The sequence below is a fragment of the Pteronotus mesoamericanus genome, unplaced genomic scaffold (genome assembly GCF_021234165.1).
Source record: "Pteronotus mesoamericanus isolate MK-2021 breed Mesoamerican mustached bat unplaced genomic scaffold, CSHL_Meso_final contig_130, whole genome shotgun sequence".
Lineage (NCBI taxonomy): Eukaryota > Metazoa > Chordata > Mammalia > Chiroptera > Mormoopidae > Pteronotus > Pteronotus mesoamericanus.
This window is the reverse complement of record NW_026555060.1, coordinates 17569736-17591299: the sequence shown is the minus strand read 5'-3', so window position 1 is coordinate 17591299 and position 21564 is coordinate 17569736. Positions and strand designations below refer to the sequence as shown.

Here is a 21564-nt window from a genome sequence, read left to right as displayed (position 1 = left end):
TGACAAATACTTGAAGTATTTTTAGAAACTGAGTTTTGCATTGTTTGCCGTAACTCAGCTGTTTTCTGGGCCAGATGTATAGCTTGTCCAAGCCCTGGCCTGTCAGACCCTCTCTGATAGATCAGTGTACATCCTTACATGAGATGGTTCTCTTCACCTGGAAAGGGTGATTGTCAGTTTCTTGGGCCCAGAGTTTCGAACCACCCTCACTAGTCAGTCTCCCAGAGGAAAGCCAGTGCCCTTGATTGACAAGGCCTTGTCCTGCCCTGCGCAGCAGGGACTTTGGGGGAGGGGCCTCGAGAACTGGGGCAGGAACACAGGTAGCTCTGTGGGAAACAGGACAGGTTTCCACAGGGAGGAGACCATGAGCTTCTCAAATGGTATCAAATGGGCTCAGAACAGGGGGGTGCAGGGTGGAGTGGGAAGAGTCCTGTGGGTTTGCAGGCAGTTGTGGATGATTTGTGGAGCAGGGGCCCTGTCGTCCATGGTTATGCGAGGCAGAGGACGGTATGAAGGCCGGCAGCAAGGCCTGGAGCCCGCAAGTTCGGAGAGAAGGCACATGGGCCAAGGGGAAGGGTGGGGGTGATACCAGAGAGACAGATGCATGTTTTCTGGATCAGGGGTCCATAAACAGCAGCCTGTGTAACTCTTCCATGTTACTGCCTCTTCAGTGGCATAATCTTCGTTGGAAATCCTCAAACTGCACGAGCGGCTTCAGGCGGCTTAAGTTCAGTTTTCAGGTTTTGCTCACAGCGCCCGACTCTTCTAGTTTCTTCCACGTGAAGCCCATGGTGGGTCATTGGTTAGTGTGCAAGAACATCCATCACACATCAGCCCTTGGTCCCTGCCACTTGGCCAGCTGCCCTCTGTACTTTGTGGGGAGGCTTAGGGCAGGTTGTCAGTGAAGCCTCCCCGCTAACCCCCAGGGCCTCGAGGAGCCAGGTGTCCTGTCAAACACATTATGTGCCTTGTCTTATCCAGCCTTCATGCAGCCCTGCCAGGGGTGACTTGTTTTCCTCGTTTCACAATTAGGAAATGCAGGCTTGGAGAGGCTAAGCAGGCACATAGCTGTCAAATGCGAATTGGTACAAATGTGAACAATATCTGAGGCGAGTAAGGTAGGAAGCACTACAGGATAATTTCACAAAAGGTGACCCTCCCACCCCACCCCCAAATCCACTGTGGAGTCACTGGCAGAGGATGGGACTCATCCTCACACGAGTATGGCAGGCAGCCCCCCGGAGGCTGGGTTCAGCCCTCGTGTCCAGCTTTAGCTGCTATCATGATTCCACCCCTCGCTGCGCCTCCCCGAAACCCAGGCACGTGGTTCTCGAACTTTCCATGTCCTCCAAGATCTGGGCCTTTCCTGGGCATGATTGTAACTGGAAACGGACCCGGCTCTGGTCAGAGTCGTAGTTTGCGCTGTTCTTGGCTGTACGTTCATTCCATGCAGTAACCAATGCTGCCATTCCACCTCCCCTCTCTTACGGGGTTATGAGCTGCAATCAAGGGCCTGGCCGCGCCAGGCAGCCTGGAAAAGCCATGAAAGAAAGCAGGGTGGTTAGAAGAAACTGAACGGGTTAAAAGGATTCAGCTCAGGTTATGTGGAGGATTGTGGGGAAGAGAAGCAAGTTTGGGTTTTTAGGGGCAGTAATTGCTGAGCAGGATGGGCCAGGAAAAAACAGGTGTTTTCACCAAGTGGAGACTTTTAGGAGAAAGGAAGTAGCAGGCTCTGTCATTGGCTCTGGGCTAGTGGCATATATGCATTGTCTGTACCCAGCTCTCTAGGAGTGACTCCAAAGTCTAGTTTTTCTGGGAGGGACCGAGATGCAGATTCCCAAGCCCACGTGTGGTTCTGGGATGTTAGGGAAGCTTAAGATTCTACCACAGTGGCTGGTGGTGAGGGCCCCAAGGGACCAGAAAGTTGACCCTTGTCGGGCAAGTGCAGGGGGTTGGTGAAGTCACAGAGGTGGGAGAAGGTGGTGAGGGAGGAGAGGCTACAGACAAGCCCTTGGGGACAGATTCCAGAAGCAAGTGGGAGAGGAAGTGTCAGTACAGGACCCTAAAGAGGAGCCAGGCAAGCTCCCTGTGTGCGTGACATCCCCGTCTTTCCCCAAGGAACCTGGGGCTGCTCAAAGCTGAAGGGCGACACCGGGACTGAAGAGCAAGCCAGCAAAGCTGCTTGGATCAGTGGCTAAAAAGGCATTTGGTGACATGAAAAGCAGGTTTCAGTGGCATGAGTGGCAGGGGTCAGATAACAAGGAGGACCTGTCCCTGTTTCCCAGCCAAGTTGTGTGACGCCAGTAATAACAGGAGTGATCTTGGGAATGGCAGCAGCAGTCAACTTGCAGCAGCATCCTGATTGTGCTGGTACCTTCTGAAGTTTACAGTTGCTGCAAGACATACACGTTTTTGCTGATCGAGTTAATTTGGTTTCTCTCAAACTCTGACTGACGCATCTGGTGTTTTTTGCTTGGCTCACTTAACAAGCAGACGGACTAATTAGGAGACTGTGTTTCTGGCACTGCTGCTGTGCCGGTCGTAGCAGCCTTTCTGGTTCTCCTGGGCCCCTCCCAGAGCAAGTATAGACAGGTATTTTCTGCCACTGAACTGTTCACATACATAGGATTCCTTGAACAAAATTAAGCGCACATTTTCTTTGCAAACTTCAGGACTCAAGTAGCAGCTCTCCTCCTGGGCTCGTCTGAAGATTTGAATCCTGTGCAAGTTCTCTCTACCCAGGACCAAGAGATTGGGACTTGGGAGTGGGGCTCAGACACGGGTGCTGGTGGAGCTCCCTGGAGAGCCCAGTGTGCAGCCAGAACTGAGAAGGCGACGGGCCCATGGTCCACATGGCCTCGCTCACCCTGGGGGAACCACTTGGCCTTAGGCTGCTGCCCTGTCCCTTCGTGGCCCCTCTGCCCTCCTGAGAACTCCCTCCTCCTCCCTGGGCTCTTGGCTGAAGCCTCCCTGCTGAGGGAGCCTCTCAGAGAGAAATTCCTGTCGGGGCCTCGGGGCTGCCCCAAGAAAGCGCAGGTGTGGTTGCAGGAGCAGCTCTTTTCCCAGCTGTGAGTCAGGTGGCCTTGTCGTTCATCCCAGTGTGAAACTTTGACATTTTAATCACAGACATAAATGCTTAGTCTTGGGTTTTATTGTGGGACTGTGTGCAGCTCTGCTGGCCTGAAGCTTCGTAGCAGCGGGACTGTGCCCCATGAAACACTGGCCCTGTACCTCTCCCGGCTGCCCACTTCTCAGGTTCCTAAGGGTTTCTTTACTTTCGCCCCGTTTATGACCTGCATGTCAGCCTCCATCAGGACAGGCTTCAAGAGCCCCTGCCCAGGCCAAGACCAGGAAAGACATCCGAAGGCTCAGGGATGCACAGCCGGCAGCAGCGGCACCCGTGGCCCTGCCCTGGCCCAGGCCTTGCTCCACGGTAGGGTGTCCCGAGTCCAGGCCCTCCCACTGCTCTGAGGAGCCAGGAGCAGATTTCTTTGCCACCAGGAGTTGGGAGCAGGGTAGGCGGAGGATTTGGGGCTGGCAGGTGCCAGGATTAAGGTGAGTTTGGGTTCCTTGTCATGATTACAGCTTGGCCCTGACTTCCTGTCTCTCCACTGGCCAGACTCCTCCTCCCCTGTGGTGATGGTAGGGCAGCACCAAGCATTTCCACATGGAATCTTTCCATTTTAACATAACATCTCATTTGAGCCAAAGAAGAGATTTCCAATAGGGATTTCTTAAGCAAAGCCTCTAAAAGGGAAGACGAGCCCTGACCAGTCTGCCTGTTGGTTGGGTGTCATTTGGCAACGTGAAAGGTTGCCGGTCAAGCCTGGGTTGCGGGTTTGGTTCCCCAGTCGGGGTGTGTATGAGGAGCAACCGATAGACGTTTCTCCCTCACATCAATGTTTCTCTCCTCTTTCAGCCTCTCTTTCCCCTCTCTCGGAAAATAAATCTTAAAAACAAATAAGTAAAAATAAAAGGGGAGATGAGCTGTGGTCATGTATCTAGGGACATCTTTTTATTGTCATTAACATCTTACTTTGTGAAACAGATTGGAAACCAAGATAATTTGAGATAAACAACTTGATATTGTATCTTAAATTTACAAAATATTTCTTTGAGGAGCGACACAGACAAAAACATGACGCTGTTCCTTTCTTTCCCTTTATAACTTAGGGCATACAAAATCATATAAAAACTCCCTCATTGCTACTTAGCTCTTGGTCAGTTTCATTTTCTAAAAACTAGGATTGCTTTTTAACTTGTACTTGACAAAGATGGGCTTCACTGAGTGTAACTCCTATAATAAGCCAGGAGTTATGGATCCAGGGGCGCTGCTGCCCCTGGCTTGGGACTTTTCTTGCAGGTAGTGAAGGCAAGAGGCAAACAGTGAACTTGCCCCGCAAAATAAGTGAGTTTGTATTTCAAGTCCATTCCCGAAGCACTTTTGAACAGGGAGCGCACAGACCAGAGCACGAGGGAGGGAGCTTGGCCTGAGGGACCCTGCTGGGCCTGCCTTTCCAGCGGGCCCTGGGGGTGCGCGGAGGGAAGGGGGCCTCTCCCTGTTCTCCTGCAGGCCTGCCGCGTGGGAGCGCCCGGCAGGGTTGGGAATAGTCGCCCAGCCTCCTTGTGGACACTGCTCTTTAATCACCAGTAGTTTCCCCCAGGAATCAGATTGCTAACATGGTGTCCCTTTTTCTGTCCTACATGAGTCCATTCTTTTTTTCCTCCAGACTAGAAGAAAAGAACTCCAGTCGTTCAGTTTTACAACGTGTTAATTTAGTTCCCCAGTGACTGAAAGTCAGACTGAAGTCCAGGCACTTTACTCAGACAGGAGGCTGGGACTTCTGCCAAGACAGTGGGGTGGCTTCCAGGCTGGCCACAAGCGAGCGGACACGTTGGCTCCAGCAGGGGGAGCGAGGCGGTTTATTGTAGCGAATGGGTAAGAGACCCGATTCCCTGTGTTTGACCCATGACTCAGGCTACCTCCCGCCACCACTGCCTCTACAGTGTGCAAAGGGCTTTCCTGCCCCTCCCGTGAGGCCGTGGGACCCGCAGAGGCAGCGGGCGCTCGGAGGTGACTAGCTTCGCTCCCGCGGGCCTGGCGTGGCCCGGCCCCAGAACACATCCACGTCTGCAAATCCCAAGTGAGGTTACACAGCAAGACTTCGGCCTTTAGTGCCACTTAGTTCTCAACCCATTGTTTGCAAAGCTGGATTTGTTACAGGAGCTTTGGGGGAAGGGGACTTTAAAATTTAGGTGAACTATCAAAGTCTGCTTTTACCAAATGATGAACCCTAAGAGGCCCAAGTCCCTCCCAAAGCCTCGCCGCCCCTCCCCTGCATCTGCGGTCTCCTTCTCCAGGGGAACTGAGACCACACACGTGGTCTTGGTTGGGGTGTGGAAGGCCTGTGAACACGGGTGGCAGGAATAGCCAGTTGCAGGAGACACTGATCATGAAGGGTCCTGACTCAGGGTGGGGGGTGGGTGTCTCTGTGCTTCAGTTTCCCTTGGGTGGTGTGGATGCCTCAGGAGGAGCATGGGGTCGGCACGAGCACAAACCCTTCCTTAGGGTGTTCTAAACCAAAAGCAAACAGAAAGAGCGCTGGCTCTCTCAGCTGCCCATCCTCTTGGGGGAACTCAGGATCCCGCCAGGACCCCTGAGGGGATCAGACCACCTGCTGTCCAGACCAGGTGCCATGAGACCAGGGCTGTCCTGGGTTCCTTGCGATGTATGATCTCTCCATGTGTGCAGGACATCACAAATTAAGCGGCACCATTTAAATTTTGGAAAAAATATAACTGCTGAAACAAGCATCTACCGCAAACGCCCTATAGATGTATGTAGGAAACAGTTGGCACGCTAAGGGGGTTAGTTTGCAGCTCTCGAAGGGGTAGGTGGGCCTGGTTTGCGGTGGGACTGGCACATATCAAGAAAGAGCCCTGTGGCAAGGGGGCGTTTTTAAGATGTCTGAAACCCAAGGCATTTATAGCGAAAAGCTTCATACGACTTTATTCTAAAGGTGAGAAGGGAATTAGAAAACAGCCCTGAAAGAGTGAACCCCTGCAGCAATGCTCCAGGGAGACAGATGGTCCTGGAGGGCGGGGGGTGCCAGGCGCTGGGCCCGTCGGAGCAGCGAGGGTGAAGGGCTGCTCTTTAGCTCCCAGAGCAAGTTTCACAGAACCACGGGATCTGCTGGAACTCAAAGCAGTAAGGTCTGCAGATGACTGCCCCCCACCACGCCCCTAACTAAGCACCCGAGGCAGAGGCAGCGCTGGGAAAGAAGGCAGCTCCCCAAACAGCCCAACTCCCTATGGAGCAGGACCTGTTCAACCAGCCAGGGGTTTTTTGAGGATAAAGGAGAGAATGTGTGAATGGGCTTTAAAAATGGTGCTATAAATAGTTTAAGGACCTGTTTGATGTAAGAGTTTTGCCCCAGTGCAGAAAGTAAATCTAATTCACTATAGAACAGAAGACCAGGCTCTCCAGGATGACAGCGCCCTTGGGCCCCTGGCCTGTGTGTGCGGTGGAGGGGGCGGGGGTGCTGGTGGAGGATGGGGTTTGTAGGATGTGCCCACAGCAAGGCCAGCGCCTCCAAATCCAGGGATAGAGCTACTTTCCTCTTGGTGTGCAGCCCTCTGCGTCCAGCCTCCTCACCAACCCCGTGCAATCCTGACACAGGCATGTCCCGGTCGAGTGCCCCTTCTTGCTCACTGGATGATCCAGGACTCAGATGTGGGGCTTTTGACTCTAAGGCTGCCCTTTCCTGAGGCCACACCTGAGGAAGAGGACACAAGGCCGGGCTGCTCTGAAGTGAAGGCCTTGTCCTGAGGCAGCTAAGACCCATGTGTCTGCCTCTGACGGGCAGGAAATGAGCAGCAGAGCCGGGTCCTGGTCCTCTTAGGTCCGAGGCCAAGGGGAGGTTTCTGTGGTACCACCCTGGCCCTCCACGCACGGCACGCACCAGAGTAAACACCACAGCCGAGGCTGTTGCCCTTTTTGGGTGAGAGACCTTTGGGGCACCTAGTGAAAGACATGTTTCCTCTCTCAGAACTACCCACTCAAAATGGAGACACTGCACGGCCTCAGCAGGGTTCTCAGCCCCTTTCCCCCTCCCCACCGGAGTCCAGCTTGCAGGGTGAGATAGGACACTATCGGTAGTCCCTACTTTTCCAGTGGGGGCACTGGGACACAGGTGGCACATAGCACCTGATGTCTCACGGATCTGCCCTGGTGGTGCTAACACATAGGGTCACATGGTGGGGCATCAAAGGAACAGGTTGGGGGGGGCGCTTCTCTGGGGAGTGGGACATGGAGAAGGGGTGCTGTCAGGGAGCTCTGCTCGGTCTCCGCACGATCTGAGTGGTGCACCCCTTCTGGAGGCCTCTTTGCTTTTTTGGCCATGACCTTGCTCACGCCGAGCCCTGCGGGTCTCTGTGCGCAGCTGCGCTCTGGCTGCCCTGGCCATGAGTCTCCCTGCTCTATGTCCACCACACAGAGCAGGCCTGAGTCCCCTGGAGAGGGGAGCCATGCAGAAAGTGCCCCTTCTGATTCTTTGAAAGGAACCAGCGGGCAGGGGCAATGATTAGAAGAAAACCAGGCCAGAACCTCATTCTCTCCGAGTGTGGAAAAGATGAGGCTGGCGAGCGAACCAGGGGGTCTCACCCTACACTGCGCTCCCTGAGGGCATCTTTGGGCTCTCGCGGGGCTCTCCTCACACTGGAAGCTCAAAAACTTGGGATGGGATTTGGGGTGTGTGTGACAGGAACTAAAGTAAAAAGGGCGAATGATGGAAGGATGCTCACAGAATGTCACAAGCTGGTCAGCCAAGGCGCATGACCAGCAGACTGGACGCCGGACTGTTTGGAGACAAGTGGGACCCCGGCAGAGCCAGAACGATCTGTTTCTCTCCCTCGTTGCCCTCATTGCACCAGGTCTCCTGACTTCCCTGTGAATGGGGTGGGGCGCGGGGGGCTGCGGCTGCGGTGGGTGCACGGTGGCCACAAAGCCCCACTGGTTCTGGGAGGAAGTTCTGGGGGATGAAGCTGTTGGCTCTGGTGCTATCCCTGTGACTGGGTTCGCTCTGGTTATTGGAAAGAGGGCGTGAGCACTGCGGGGGCAAAGGCTAAGACTCCGGCCACGCCCTCTCCTCCTGCCCCTTCCACCAGCCCGGCCCCTGCCCTGCGTGGCTGGCAGTGCTGACCTTGGGGCCAGGCAGGCTCTTCATCCCAACTGCGATGAGGCTGCACAGAGACGCCGCCCGGCAACTTGGTTCACGAAAACCGCTGTAACACAACTGCTCTTTGTGAGGCCTCCGACGTGGCAAGACCCCCCCCCAATGTCCCACTCGGGGAGGTGCATCGCAGTCGCTGTCCCGACGGGGAGGGCTCGGGCTCGGGCTCCTCTGGTAGCACGTGTCCTGTCAGGGAGAGGTCCCAGGGCCAGCAGTGGAGTGAGGGCACCACAGCCAAACTGTTCTCCAGGAAACTGTAACCTGAGTTCAATACTTTGAAAAATATGACACCTTTGCAGATGTTTTATCAAATCACTTCCCTTAAATGCGTTCTGTTGATCTGAATGGTTAATTTAGGCACAGCAAACTATTTCCACACCTTGAGCAAATGACAGAAGATGTAGACAGTGACACTCAGCTTGACGGTGACAGTTCAAACACAAACAATGAAGAAGAGCTCAGTCAGAAATAACAGTACAAAAGAGTGATTTTTAACTTAGGGATTGAAAAGTAGGATGCAATTTCCTACGTTCCTAAAAACCTACCTTGCATGATCTCTGGAAGTTCTTTCAGTGAGGACATATTTCTATCCAAGAACCCAAACTCAGGTTATTACCTTATGTCCTTATTCACATAAACTTATTTTTCCCCCCCAGCTATATATGGCTAAGATAACCTAACACTGTTTTTAGCCAGCTTGTTCAATACCAAGCTGGATTTTTCTCCCCAGGAACCTGCATTCTGCAACCAGTAAACTTATTAGCTGGGAGTTCTTTGGTCAAAGAAACACATTTTTTAATTCTTACACATTAGTCTACTCATATGTTCTTTCAAAATCATATATTTGACTGATTGTTAGAAAGCATTATTCAGCCCTGACTGGTGTGGCTCAGTTGGATGATGTATTGTCTCATAGCTGAAAAGGTTGTGTGTTCAATTCCCGGTCAAGGCACATGCCCAGATTGTGGGTTTGAGCGCTGGTCTGGGTGTACCGGAAGCAACCAACTGATGCTCTTGCTCACATTGAGCTATCTACCTTCCTTTCCCTTTCCCTTCCTTTCCTTTTTCCTTTTCTTTCCTTTCTCTCTCTTTCAAAAAAGATTTTATTTATTGTTTTAGAGGAGAAAGGAGGGAGAGAGGGAGAGAAACATTGATGTGAGAGCAAAACAAGGATCAATCAGTTGCTTCTCGCACGCCCTCATCTAAGGACCTGGCCTGCAACCCAGGCATGTGCTCTGACCGGGAACAGAACTGTTCTGGTTCGCAGGCCGACGCTCAATCCACTGAGCCGCACCAGCCAGGGCTCCCATTGATGTTTCTCTCTCTCTCCCGTCCTCTTTCTAAAAGGCAATGAAAAAAGGCCCCTGGGGGAACATTAAAAAAAAAATAAATAAAGAGAAAGAAAGTACTATTCAGCTTGTTCCCCATGAAAGTAAACTTTGAAACTGTAGTAATGAGAGACTAATCTGTAAAATACCCCAATCCTTCTTTCTCCTTTAACTCAGTATTTGTTTAAACATTAGAGCACAACATTTATTTTATTTTTTTTATTTTTTTACTAAGGCACATGACGTATAGAAATACTGAGGTACAAAATGCAAATTTCTGCATAAGAGTTTTAAAATAATCATTTTGGAAAATGAAGGTGAATGTCATCTTCCAGAATATTCAACTTTGAGCTTGTTTTTTCTTTTGGACCAGTTCAACCAACAACTTGTATCTAGCGATACAGTCTTCCTGCAGGAAGATAAAAAAAAAAAAAAAAAAAAAAAAGAAGAAGGTGAAAATGATTACTTCCACAGACCAGAATGACCTTCCCGGGCTGAGCCTGCGCCCAGTGGCACCTAGGCGGTCTCGTGTCCATTCGCTTTGTACAGACCCTGCCTCGACTTTCCCACGTGAGCCTGGCTGGTCACTGGCAGACAAGGATAAACAGGTTCAAGGCAGAGGCCAGCTGAACGCCCCACTCACGGCGTGTGTGAACGGCTCGGGGGAGGGGCCGGGGCAGCTGTGCACGAGACCTGCCTATCCTTATCATGGCTACGACATTCAATTTGCTAACTGTAATGACCAATTTTCACATCTTACTATTGAATCACAACGTGTCACTCCAGAGGAACCGGAAAATTGAGGCACCTGTGCTGCTCTTCTCCTTTGGGTTTGCCTCTTGCAAAGGGCAGCTGGAGCCTTCCTGGGGCCCGTGCTAGCACACAGGGCGCCGACAGGGGGCGTGTGGACGGAAGTCCTTCTGAGGGTCCCAGCCCGTCCTGGTTGCTCCTGCCTGCCAGGCACATAATTACTAGCTCCAGGTCCTAGCTTCCTGCAGAGGGGCCTCATGACTCCCCTATTTATCATTAGGTACTTTCCAGAATCCATTTCTGTTTCTGTTCAAAAAATACTCTCCCCAACGGCACTGTTAGCCTTCATTAACTTAAGGTCCTGTGCAAACTGATTTCTGCTCCATGGAAGATGACTTTATCAGCTGCCTTGGACAGAATGGACATTCATTCCCTTCCTAGGATTTTAAGTACTTAGTGTAATAAGAGTATCTTATATGTCCCTTATCTGCATCGCCAAACATGCCTTGCCTAGGGCCATTGTAACTGTCAGTCTTTTCTTGCTACCTTGCTTCCTTTGGTCCCGCCTAGCACATGGCATTGGGCGTGCCCAGCCCCAGCACCTCACCTAGAAAACAGTGTAGGCCCTGGGCTCTGAGCAGCAGGCCTACTGGTGAGCCCAGTTCACACGCCCTTCAGGCAAAGGCTCCTCATTCACACCCAGAATTTCCAGTGGTGCTCAGGCCACTTGCAGGGACTGCACAGTGGGTGAGCCTCTGGGGAACCTTTCCTGGACTTGGTTCTGATGTCAAGCCTTAAAGGGAACTTTTGCAGGACATTAAAGACCTGCTTGATTCTGGCTGAAACAGGGCCTTCCAAACCCCAAGGCAATGAGCTTCTGAGTGTTGTTTCCTAAGGAATCCAGTTCCATCTCCTTTTAAACCAATGTCAATTCATCACATATGCAAATGGCTGTGTCCTGACAGATGCTAGAGAAATTCAGGGAAAATAATGACTTCTGGCAAACCAGTTGGAGAGGCAGGGGAATCTGTGTTTCTCAAATAGATCAACTGCTAATGGTTTTATTTTTCTCCCCGGGAATTCCTGACTTCCTCATTTTAACGTAGGTAATAGATAACTAGACCTATACACATGGGGACATTCATGGCCACGAGCTAGGCTGTCCAACATCGAATTTCAATTAAAAAAAATAAGAATGTAAATGAACATCAATGTGCCCAGAGGCTACTGAGTGATAGGCACAGAAGGCAGAAGAGATTGGATCTTTTGATTTCTCTGCTCCTGGTGCCTCGGAGAAGAGCGCTGCTACAGGGAAAGAGGCCCTGGGGACCGCGTGTCAGGAAAGGGGCACGCTGGGAAGACCCCAGTGTGAGGCATGATAGCTGCGCACGGGTCGGGCAGAGGCAAAGGCCAGGGGTGGGGCTGGCTTTCCACAGGGACACCCATCTTCCTGCCCGTCAAGAGTTTTTATCTGAGAACTATCTGTAGATGTACTTAAGCAGGCACTAAGAGTTGTAAAGGGGGAGAAAAGTCTATTATAAAAAGTCAAGGCTGCGGAGGGTAAGCTGAATCCTAAATGTTCTCCTCACACAGACCCCACATACAAATATGCCTCCAGGGTCTCTGGGCAGCTGTGTTGCTGCTGAGTCCAGAGAGTCCCGCTGCAGGGCCTGCGATCCCACGCACCGCCTGCCACACACATCCCTGTGCCTGACGGGGCTTGTGATTTTGAGAAACCTTCTCTTCATTCAGGTAAGAGGGACCGCACAGGGGCCAGGACGCTGCCAGGCCACCCCGGGCTTCTCTCCAGCTGCGGCCCGAGCAGAACAAATGCTCCAGAGCCTGGCAGCGTGATTGAGGGTGAAGTTTATATTCTGTGCATGGAATTTTTCTCTGAGGAAAACTACCTGGTCTGTATAATGACCCAACTTGACTGCTAACCTCATTTATATACACTAATCCATCGAGGGCGCAGATTTCACATGCTTTCAGGGGAAGTAGGCCAGAGGACCATTGGTAAACAAGAGCTCATGTGGAATAGCTGGAGAGAGGATATGAATAAGGTGAAAGAACAGTTGGGTAGAACTGGCTGCAGCCACTTCAGTGGAATCTAAAACCAGTGTAGAGGCCTCCTCCCCTCCCCACCTCACCCACCTTACTCTTAGACGGAACACATTTGGCTATTTTGTCCCAGCGGTCAGAGGATCCTTTTGGGTACTGCTGTAATGCTAATTCCAGAAGTTTCTGTTGGTTCTGAGTCCATGGCTCCTCTGTAGTACGACTTCTCTCTTTCTTCTGGCTCTCTTCATCGCTCGATGCATTTTGTTCCGATATATCGAAGTCCTTCTGCCTCTTCCCACGGAACTTCTCCACTGGCTCTGCTTTTGTCCTCACCTCAGGCATCCGGGCTGGCCTCCGTCTCCTCGGCTGGCTTTCCAGGAGCATGGTGTCCTGTTCCTCTTCCTCCTCTTGTTCATCGCTGTCCTCCCTCTCCCCCTCCGCCATGGCCTGTGCAGTGGCTTCCCGCTGGGTGATGATGTCATCGGGCAAGGCCATGGTGGTCTTGACGGGCCTGGAATTCTGAGCTGTTGACTTGAGTTCAGAGAGTCTGACCATTCCTGTGAGAAAGGGCACATCACACAGATGAAAGGGAAAGGTCAAGTCAAGTGACAAGAGTGACAGCAGCTGCCTCCCACATAGCAGACAGTGTCCTAGGCTTTTTGTATGTATGACTTAACTTTATTCTAGGATAGGTGTCATTATCTTAATTTTACTGATGAGGAAAACCAGTCTCAGAAAGCAGCAGAAGTGGGTGGAATCTGAACAAAATTGCAGTTAGCCTTCGAGGAAACAGATTTGGGGAAACACAGATTCTTGAGAAAGCTGCTTGTTGTCTCTTCTGAAGGACCACGTGTGGTGATGCGGGGCTGGGGGAGTGTAGGAAAACCGCACACAGTGCATTGCGTGGTGCATGGACTGGCTTCCTCCTGCGTACCCCATCCCCCACCACCAGAGAAGGGTAACTTTTTTTATAGTTCTTTAAACTTATTACATACATCTTAGCACCCACTAAATGTTTAGGGCTGGATTGGCTTCTTGGTGCCTGTAATTTGACACCTTTTAGAGTTTTAACTGGAGTTCATTGGGCAAAGCTATTACACCACCGTATTTAAAGAAGTTTTTATAAAAAGTGATTTATTATAAAGTAACTGCTTTAGATTAATGGGGTTAGTGGGTGCTAACTCACCTGGGGAGCAGGTCACTGAATCTTTCAGTTGTTTGGCTTTAGTTGTCACCTATTTCAAAATATAAAAGCAAAGAAAATCTCACTTTCCACATACCAACAATAGGTCAAGTGACATATTTTATACAGTCTTGGTTCCAGCTCTTATTAGCTGGGTAACCTTGAGCAATTTCCAATCGTTTCTCTGTCTCATGCATTACCTTCTGTAATATATAGATATGATACTCATACCATTAGTCTGTTAGGGATGTTTTAAGTTTGAAATAAGCTCTTAGAAGATATCTGGCAGATATTAAAGGCTCAGTAAATATTACCTATTATTACTGACAGGGAACATTTGTTTTATACTTCATACAAAGGGCAGAATTAGAGAAAATACTTAAAAGCCACTCAGAAACATGCTTCATTTTTTATTTCCTACTTTCCTCTCCCTCCAGATGACCATTTTTTTAAATGGAAAAAAAATGGAGTTATCCAACATGAGCTTCCCTGACTTCCAACCTTCCACATTCAAAAAATTTGATTGTATTAACATATAGTCTTCCCTTCTTTTTTTCCAATTCAAAGAAAGAAATTATCTTCCTTCTTCTAAAATCCTCACAGAACTACACTCCATTGATTAACTTCCTTTACTTTCATGTTAAACTTATCTATATCAATCATATATGTGCCATAAACCTTCAGACTTGGCTCAAGTGGCCTCTACTCTATAAGAGTATCTTCACTGAGCTGTCTTTCTACTCCAACCGGCTGTCAGGACAGTATCTCCTAGTTTTCCTTCTCTTCTCTGAATGTTCCTTCACTGGTCCCTCCTATGTACTCCTGCCTCTTATTCCCGAATATAATATTCCTCAACATTCTGTCCTTGCTATTCATCGGTTCTTTCCATTTTCATCTTTGGTATCACATACCATCTGTTCAATAACACTTTAGATAAGAAATGATTAGCCTGTACCTCCGGTCCGTACCTCTACCTTGGCATGCCAGGCTGAGAGAAATTGACCATGTAACACAAGAGATCATCGGATCTGAAAAGGATTTCATTTTTATAATAATAAGCTTACTGTGTACCAGACACTGTGCTTAGTAATATATATGTGTGCATACATATTCCTCATAGTGGCTGTATTAGGTAGGTATATAATTATCCCCATTTTACATAATCTGAGGTAAGCCAGGCTCTGACACTTTGTCTTCAACTGCTATAAATATGGCCTTTCAAATCCAAATCTCTAATTGTATGGATAAAGAAATAGGCTGAGTACTCTTTCTGCTATACTACATGCCACCCCGTTAACTGTCAATAATCTTACTTGGAGGTCTTCTAGCTCCACAAACTACACAAATCCCAAACTACACTCAACTTTTGGCTTTCCCTTCTTTCCCTTTTTATTTTTTATTTTTTTAATTTATAAAAGTTTGCCTTGTCTGGTGTGGCTCAGTGGATTGAGTGCTGGCCTGTGAACCAAAGGGTCACTGGTTTGATTCCCAGTCAGGACACATGCCCGGGTTGTGGGCCAGGTCCCCAGCAGAGGGGTGCACAAGAGGCAACCACACATTGATGTTTCTCTCCCTCTTTTTCTCTTCTTTTTCCCTCTGTCTAAAAATAAATAAATAAAATCTTTTAAAAATAAAAATAAAAACAAAAATTTTTATAAAAGTTTATTTGAGCCAAACTGAAAACACATGCTGAGGAGCAAGAGCTAAGTCCTCTGCAGAATAACAGTTATACAGCTTTAAAAAAAAAATTATAAATCATTTAAAAAATTTTTAAATTACATAGACATACACCCTCATGATTGGACGTTACCTAACTTAGTGATTATCTCAATAAATCTCGTACCCGTCTGACATACATATTATTAGAATATTATTGACTATATTCCCTATGTTGTATTTTAAATCCCCGTGACTATTCCGTAACAACCAGTCTGTACTTCTCAATCCCTTCATCTTTTTTTCCTGTCCCCAACCCCCTTCCCTTCTGGCAACCGTCAAAATGTTCTCTGTACCTATCAGCCTGTATTCGGCCTGCTTGTTTCATTTATTTTGTAACTTAGGTTCAATCATGGATAGATATGTGTTTACTGCCATTATTTACATACTTTATATTTTTTATTTTTCTTCTTTTTATAGAAACCCTTTAATATTTCATATAATATTGGTGGTGGTGAACTCCTTTAGCTTTTTCTTATCTAGGAAGCTTTTTATAAGTCTTTCAATTTTAAATGATAACTTTGCTGGGTAATCTTGGTTGTAGGTCCTTGTTTTTCTTCACTTTAAATATTTCTTGCCAATCCCTTCTAGGCTGCAAAGTTTCTTTTGAGAAATCAGCTGACAGTCATATGGGGGCTCCCTTGTAGGTAACTAACTGCTTTCCTCTTGCTGCTTTTAAGATTCTTTGTCTTTAAACTTTTACAATTTAATTATGATATGTCTTCATGTGGGCTTCTCTGGGTTCATGTTCTTTTGAACTCTGCACTCCCTGGACCTGCATGTCTATTTCCTTCACCAGGTTAGGGAAGTTTTCTGTCATTATTTTCTCAAATAGGTTTTTAATTTTTTGTGCTCTCTCTCTTCTTCCAACACCCCCATGATGTGAATATTGGTACACTTGAACTTGTCCCACAGGATCCTTACACTATCTCCATTTTTTTTGGATTCGTTTTCCTTTTGCTGTTTTGATTGGGTATTTTTTGCTTCCTTATATTGCAAAGTGCTGACTTGATTCTCAGCTTATATTTACTTTACCATTGATTCCCTATAAATTATTCCTCATGTCAGTAAATGTATCCTCCATTTCTGACTGGTCCTTTTTAATGCTGTTAGAATTCTAAGTTCACTGCGCATCCTTATAACCAGTGTTTTGAACTCTGCATCTGGTAGATTGCTTGTCTATATTTTGTGTTTTTTTTTTCTGGCATTTTGTTGTCTTTCATTTGGGATGTGTTTCTATGTCTCCTCATTTTGGCAGCCTTCTTGTGTTTGTTTCTATGTATTAGGTAGAGCAGCTATGTTTCCCAGCCTTGGTAGAATGGCCTAATGTGGTAGGTGTTCTGTAGGGTCCAGTGGCACAGCCTCCCTGATCACCCACACTGGACACTGGAGATGCACTCCCATGTGTGGACTGTGTATACCCTTCTGTTGTAGTTGAGCCTTGATTGTGTTGGCATGCCAGTGGGAGGCATTTAACACCAGGCAGATCAGACTCTATACAGTTGGATCATGATTTTTTAATGTGACAATCTCTGTCTTTTGACTGAACTGTTCAATCTTTTCATATAAAGATCTGTTGGGAAAAAGTGCAGCCATTGTTAATATAACAAGAACAGTTTGCACTACACTGATGTAACCTGGCAGCCAAGGAGAATGGACTGGAATGCGCACATGTGAACAATGATGACTTCACTGTACTAGTCAGTGGGGGTGGTAGATGTTGCTGAGTGAACATGTGTACTGTGTGGCTGTTGCATTCAAAATGACTGAGTGAGTAGAGCAATGAATATGCATTAAATTTTGTGTTAAGCTTGAACATTTCATCCATGGAAATTATTTGGATGATTCAGAAGGCCCTTGGGGATGATGCAATGAGTGCAGTGCAAATAAAAGTATGGCATAAACACTTCAAAGATGGTCTAGAATCTATTGAAAGTGATCCATGTTATGGAAGGCCTGCAACAAGCAGAACACCGCGAATGTTGAATGTGTATGGGCTGCAATCAATAAACATCAGCGACTAACAGTGCAAGAACTAGAAGCTGATCTGGGGATTCCAAAAACTACTGTGTCCAAGCTGTTGATGTAAGATCTTGGCATGAAACATGTCATGGCAAAATGTTGTGTGGCTTCTGCTACCAGAGCAGAAGGAACATTGTGCTGCAGCTGCTAATAACTTGATTCAAACTGCTCCCAATGAACCAGATTTCATAACTGGAGATGAATCGTAGGTCTATGGCTATGATCTGGAAATGAAGGCCCTTTCAGCCCAGTGGAAGTCACCTGGTTGTCCATGCCCAAAGAAGGTGTGGCAAAGTTGCAGCAAGATCAAGACCATGTTAACTGTGTTTTTTGATTAGGAAGGTGTTGTCTGTCCCGAGTATGCCCCTTTATGCCAAACGATTAATAAGGAGTACTACTTCAATGTTCTTTGTTGGTTTAGAGATGCATTATGAGGAAAAGAGCCACACCTATGGGCAACTGGTGATTGGCAGCTTCATCACAACAGTGTGGCTGCTCATGCATCACATCTGGTGCAGTTTTTTTTGAAAAACATCAAATCACCCAGGTGACATAGCCCAGGTTTGGTGCACTGCGACTTTTGGCTTTTCTCAAAATTAAAATCACCTTTGAAAGGGAAGAGATTTCAGACCATTGATGAGATTCAGGAAAATACAATGGGGCAGCTGATGGCTATTCCAACAAAGGATTTTGCAGAGTGTTCTGAACAGTGGAAGAGATGCTGGGAGACTGTGTGAGATCCCATGGTGCCTACTTTGAAGGGGACTGAGGCATCATTGTCCTATATACAATGTTTCTTGTATCTTCTTCAATAAGTGTTTCTAGTTTTCATATTACAGGACTGGCTGGGTACTTTCTGGACAGCACGTTATTACTGATGTAGTCGGAATTATGCCTGCCATTTTACGTTTTCTTATTTATTTGTTTTTTCTTTATGTCTCCATTACTACTTTCTTTGGCGTAAGTAAATACTTCCTAATGTGGCATTTAATTTCTTTAATGACTTTTTAGTATACTTTAAAAACTTAATTTTCCATAACAGTTTACAGTCAGTACTACTTTGTATTAGTTTCATTTAGAATACATTTTTGAGCTTATTTTAGGGTTGCTCTAGGGTTTACCACATACATCTTAACTTATGATAATCGATTAGCTTCAGATTTATATTAGCTTTATTCCAGTGAGATACAGAAACATTCCATTTATATAGTTCTGTCTCCTTTGTATGATTATTATACATATTATATATTATCTTCTTCTATATTGTAGGCCCAACAATACATTATATATCTTATTTTATACACTTACTTTTTAAGTCAGTTAAGTGAAGAAAATCTGTTTACACTGTCTTTTATAATTAATTAATTACATTTACGGGAGTCCTTCAGTTTTCATGTGGATTCAAATAATCATCTGGGGTCATTTGCTTCTGTATTGCAGAACTTAAGTTCTTGTTCACCTTCAAAAGTTTTTACTTTGCATTCATTTTTGAAAAATGGCTTTGACTATGCTATTCCATTGATTTCTGGAGTCCATGGTTTCTGCTGAGAAGTCAGCTGTTCATCTTATTGCGGGGTACCTTGTAAGTGATAAAGTCATTTTTCTCTTGCTGCTTTCAAGAGTTTCTCCTTGTTTTTGACTCTTACCATTTTTTTTTATTACAATGTGTCTTTTGTGGATATCTTTGAATTTATCCTACTCTGAATTACCGAGCTTACTGGATGTGTAGATTAGTGGTTTTCAAAATATTTGAGAAGTTTGCACCCACTGTTCCTTTGGATATTTAGTTTTCTCCTTTTTCATTCCCCTCCCCTTTTAGAACTCTCATTATGGATGCGTTGGGGTGCTTAATGGTGTCTCATATTTCTTTAAGGCTCTGCTTCTTTCTTCATTTGTTTTCCTCTCTGTATTCAGCTTACACACTCTGTATTGGCCTATCTTCAAGTGCACTTATTATTTCCTCTGCCAGTTCAAACCTACCATGGAGCCTCCATAGTACATTTATAATTTCAGTTATTGTACTTTACAGTCCAGAATTTTTATTTGGTTCTTAAAATTTTTTATTTATTGCTCTGGCACTGTGGCTCAGTGGATTGAGCGCTGGCCAGCGAACTGAAAGATCACCAGTTCAATTCCCAGTCAGGGCACATGCCTGAGTTGTGGGCCAGGTCCTCAGTGGGGGCATGTGAGAGCCACCTGATTGATGTTTCTCTTCCTTCCTTTCCCTCTCTCTAAAAATAAATAAAATCTTAAAAAATGTTTTTTAAAAACTATATTAAACATTTTTATTATTATTATTTTAGAGAGAGAGCAAGGGAGAAAGAAGAAACATCAATTTGTTGTTCCATTTATCCATGCACTCACTGCCCTGCCCGGGGATCAAACCTATGACTTTGGCCTATCAGTACAATGCTCTAACTAACTGAGCTACTCAGCTGGGGCTATTTGGTTCTTTTCAATAATTTTACCTTTTTTATTAGTATTCTCTGTATGATGCAATACTGTCATCATACCTTCCATGATATATTGCAGCAAATTCTGGTTATGCTCTTCAGGTCCACTACCCCCAAATTGGGCTTGTTATTGTTATTTTCATGTTTGCTTGTTTAGTGGATGGCTGGATTGTTTTAGTGAAACCTATTCCCCTTTGTCTGCCACAGTTTTAAGCTTCTGATATTGCTTCTCAGTGAACAGCAGGTATGAGTATATCCAGTCATGTTGGAATAATAGTGGTATTTGTAGGGCTCGCTCCCTTTCTTTACCTGACCACACTGAGCTGTTAAACATCACTAGTTATAAGGGGAATGCAAATCAAAACCACAGTGACATACGACCTCACACCTTTTAGAATGGTTATTATCAATAAGACAAGAAATAACAATTGCTGGTGAGGATGGAGAAAAGGGAACCCTAGCACACTGATGGTGGAAATGTAAATTGGTGAGCCACTATGGAAAACAGTAAAGAGGTTCCTCAAAAAAGTAGAATAGAGCTACCATATGACCCAGCAACACCTCTTCTGGCTACCTACCACTAAAACTTGAAGATATATATTCATAAAGATATATGTACCCTCTTATTCATTGCAGACTTATTTACAATAGCCAAGACATGGAAACAATCTAAGCGTCCTTTGATGGATGACTGGATAAAGAAGAAGTGAGATAGATTATATATATATAAATGTTATGCAACCATTAAAAATTATTAAATATTGTCATTTGCGGGAACATGGATAGGTCTTGAGAGTATCATGTTATGTGAAATAAGTCAATGAAAAATGGACAAGAACCGTATGATTTCATTCATATGTGGAATATAAAAGAAAAAGAACAAACTCACTCACAGACACAGACAACAGTATGGTAGTTACCAGAGAGGGGCACTGGGGCGGCAGGTAGAATGAAGAGAGTAAGGGAGTCAAATATATGGTGACAGAAGGAGACTAGGCTTTGGGTGGTGAACACACAATGGAGTATACAGGTGTTGTATAATAAAGTTATATACCCGAAACATACAATGGTATTAACAAGTTACCCCAATATTTAATTTAAAATTATACTAATTGCTGGCTGATGCACTATTATTTACCAAATACCCTGGGCCACAAATGGCTCTACAAACTAATCCAATCAGATTGTGGTTCTTCAGTGTTTGATATTTGTTCTGACCATAAGGGCTCATCCCAGAGAACTTCTATCCGTGAGTTGGTTTGAGAGTACTTGGTTGGTGACTATCTGTACTGATAAAACATTCTGAACAGTATATATCAAAATCTGGCCTGTCTCCCACCTACCATGGATAGCTGCTACAATGTGAGGTCTTCAGATCCTCAGTGTCAAACATGAAACCTAATGGCATGCTACTATACTCATCTTTTAGCCACATTTTTCTTCCACTTAAAGGGCAACTTAAAACTTATTAGAAAGAAGCAAAGAATAGCTGGTCAATTTTCTACTTCTATGTGGTCCAACAATTAATTTAATAATCTAGTATATTTGCCAAGTCGACATCTCCTGGTGCTATAAAATGGTGGTATAACAATGATAACTGCAAGTGATTCTTTTTTCTTGAGAATTTCTCTTCTTTTCACTAGTTTTTTTTTCCTCAAGGGGAGGCATGTATATGGTGGTGATGGCAAAATAGTTTTCTCTTGGGGTCAAGTTTGGCATCTTCAGCAAATCATTTTTGATTCTGAGCAGATAAAGAAGTTTCCAAATAAGCGGATGGTCTGTATGAAGCTCAATGGCCAGGGTGTCTCTGAGCATAATAT

At 46.2% G+C, this 21564-nt stretch overlaps 1 protein-coding gene across 1 annotated transcript in view; it reads right to left on the bottom strand.

Moving 5' to 3' along the window:
• Positions 1-9763: 9763 nt before the first annotated feature.
• The window catches only part of DNAJC1 (DnaJ heat shock protein family (Hsp40) member C1), a 249879-nt gene continuing 238078 nt past the window's right edge, over positions 9764-21564 (bottom strand). Inside the window, exons 10-12 of the mRNA XM_054592779.1 lie at positions 13557-13605; positions 12464-12927; positions 9764-9968 (exon numbers count right to left, since the gene is read on the bottom strand). Of these exons, the coding sequence (XP_054448754.1) occupies positions 9900-9968; positions 12464-12927; positions 13557-13605 (582 nt within the window). The 3' untranslated portion in view covers positions 9764-9899. The remainder of the gene's footprint in view (positions 9969-12463; positions 12928-13556; positions 13606-21564) is intronic.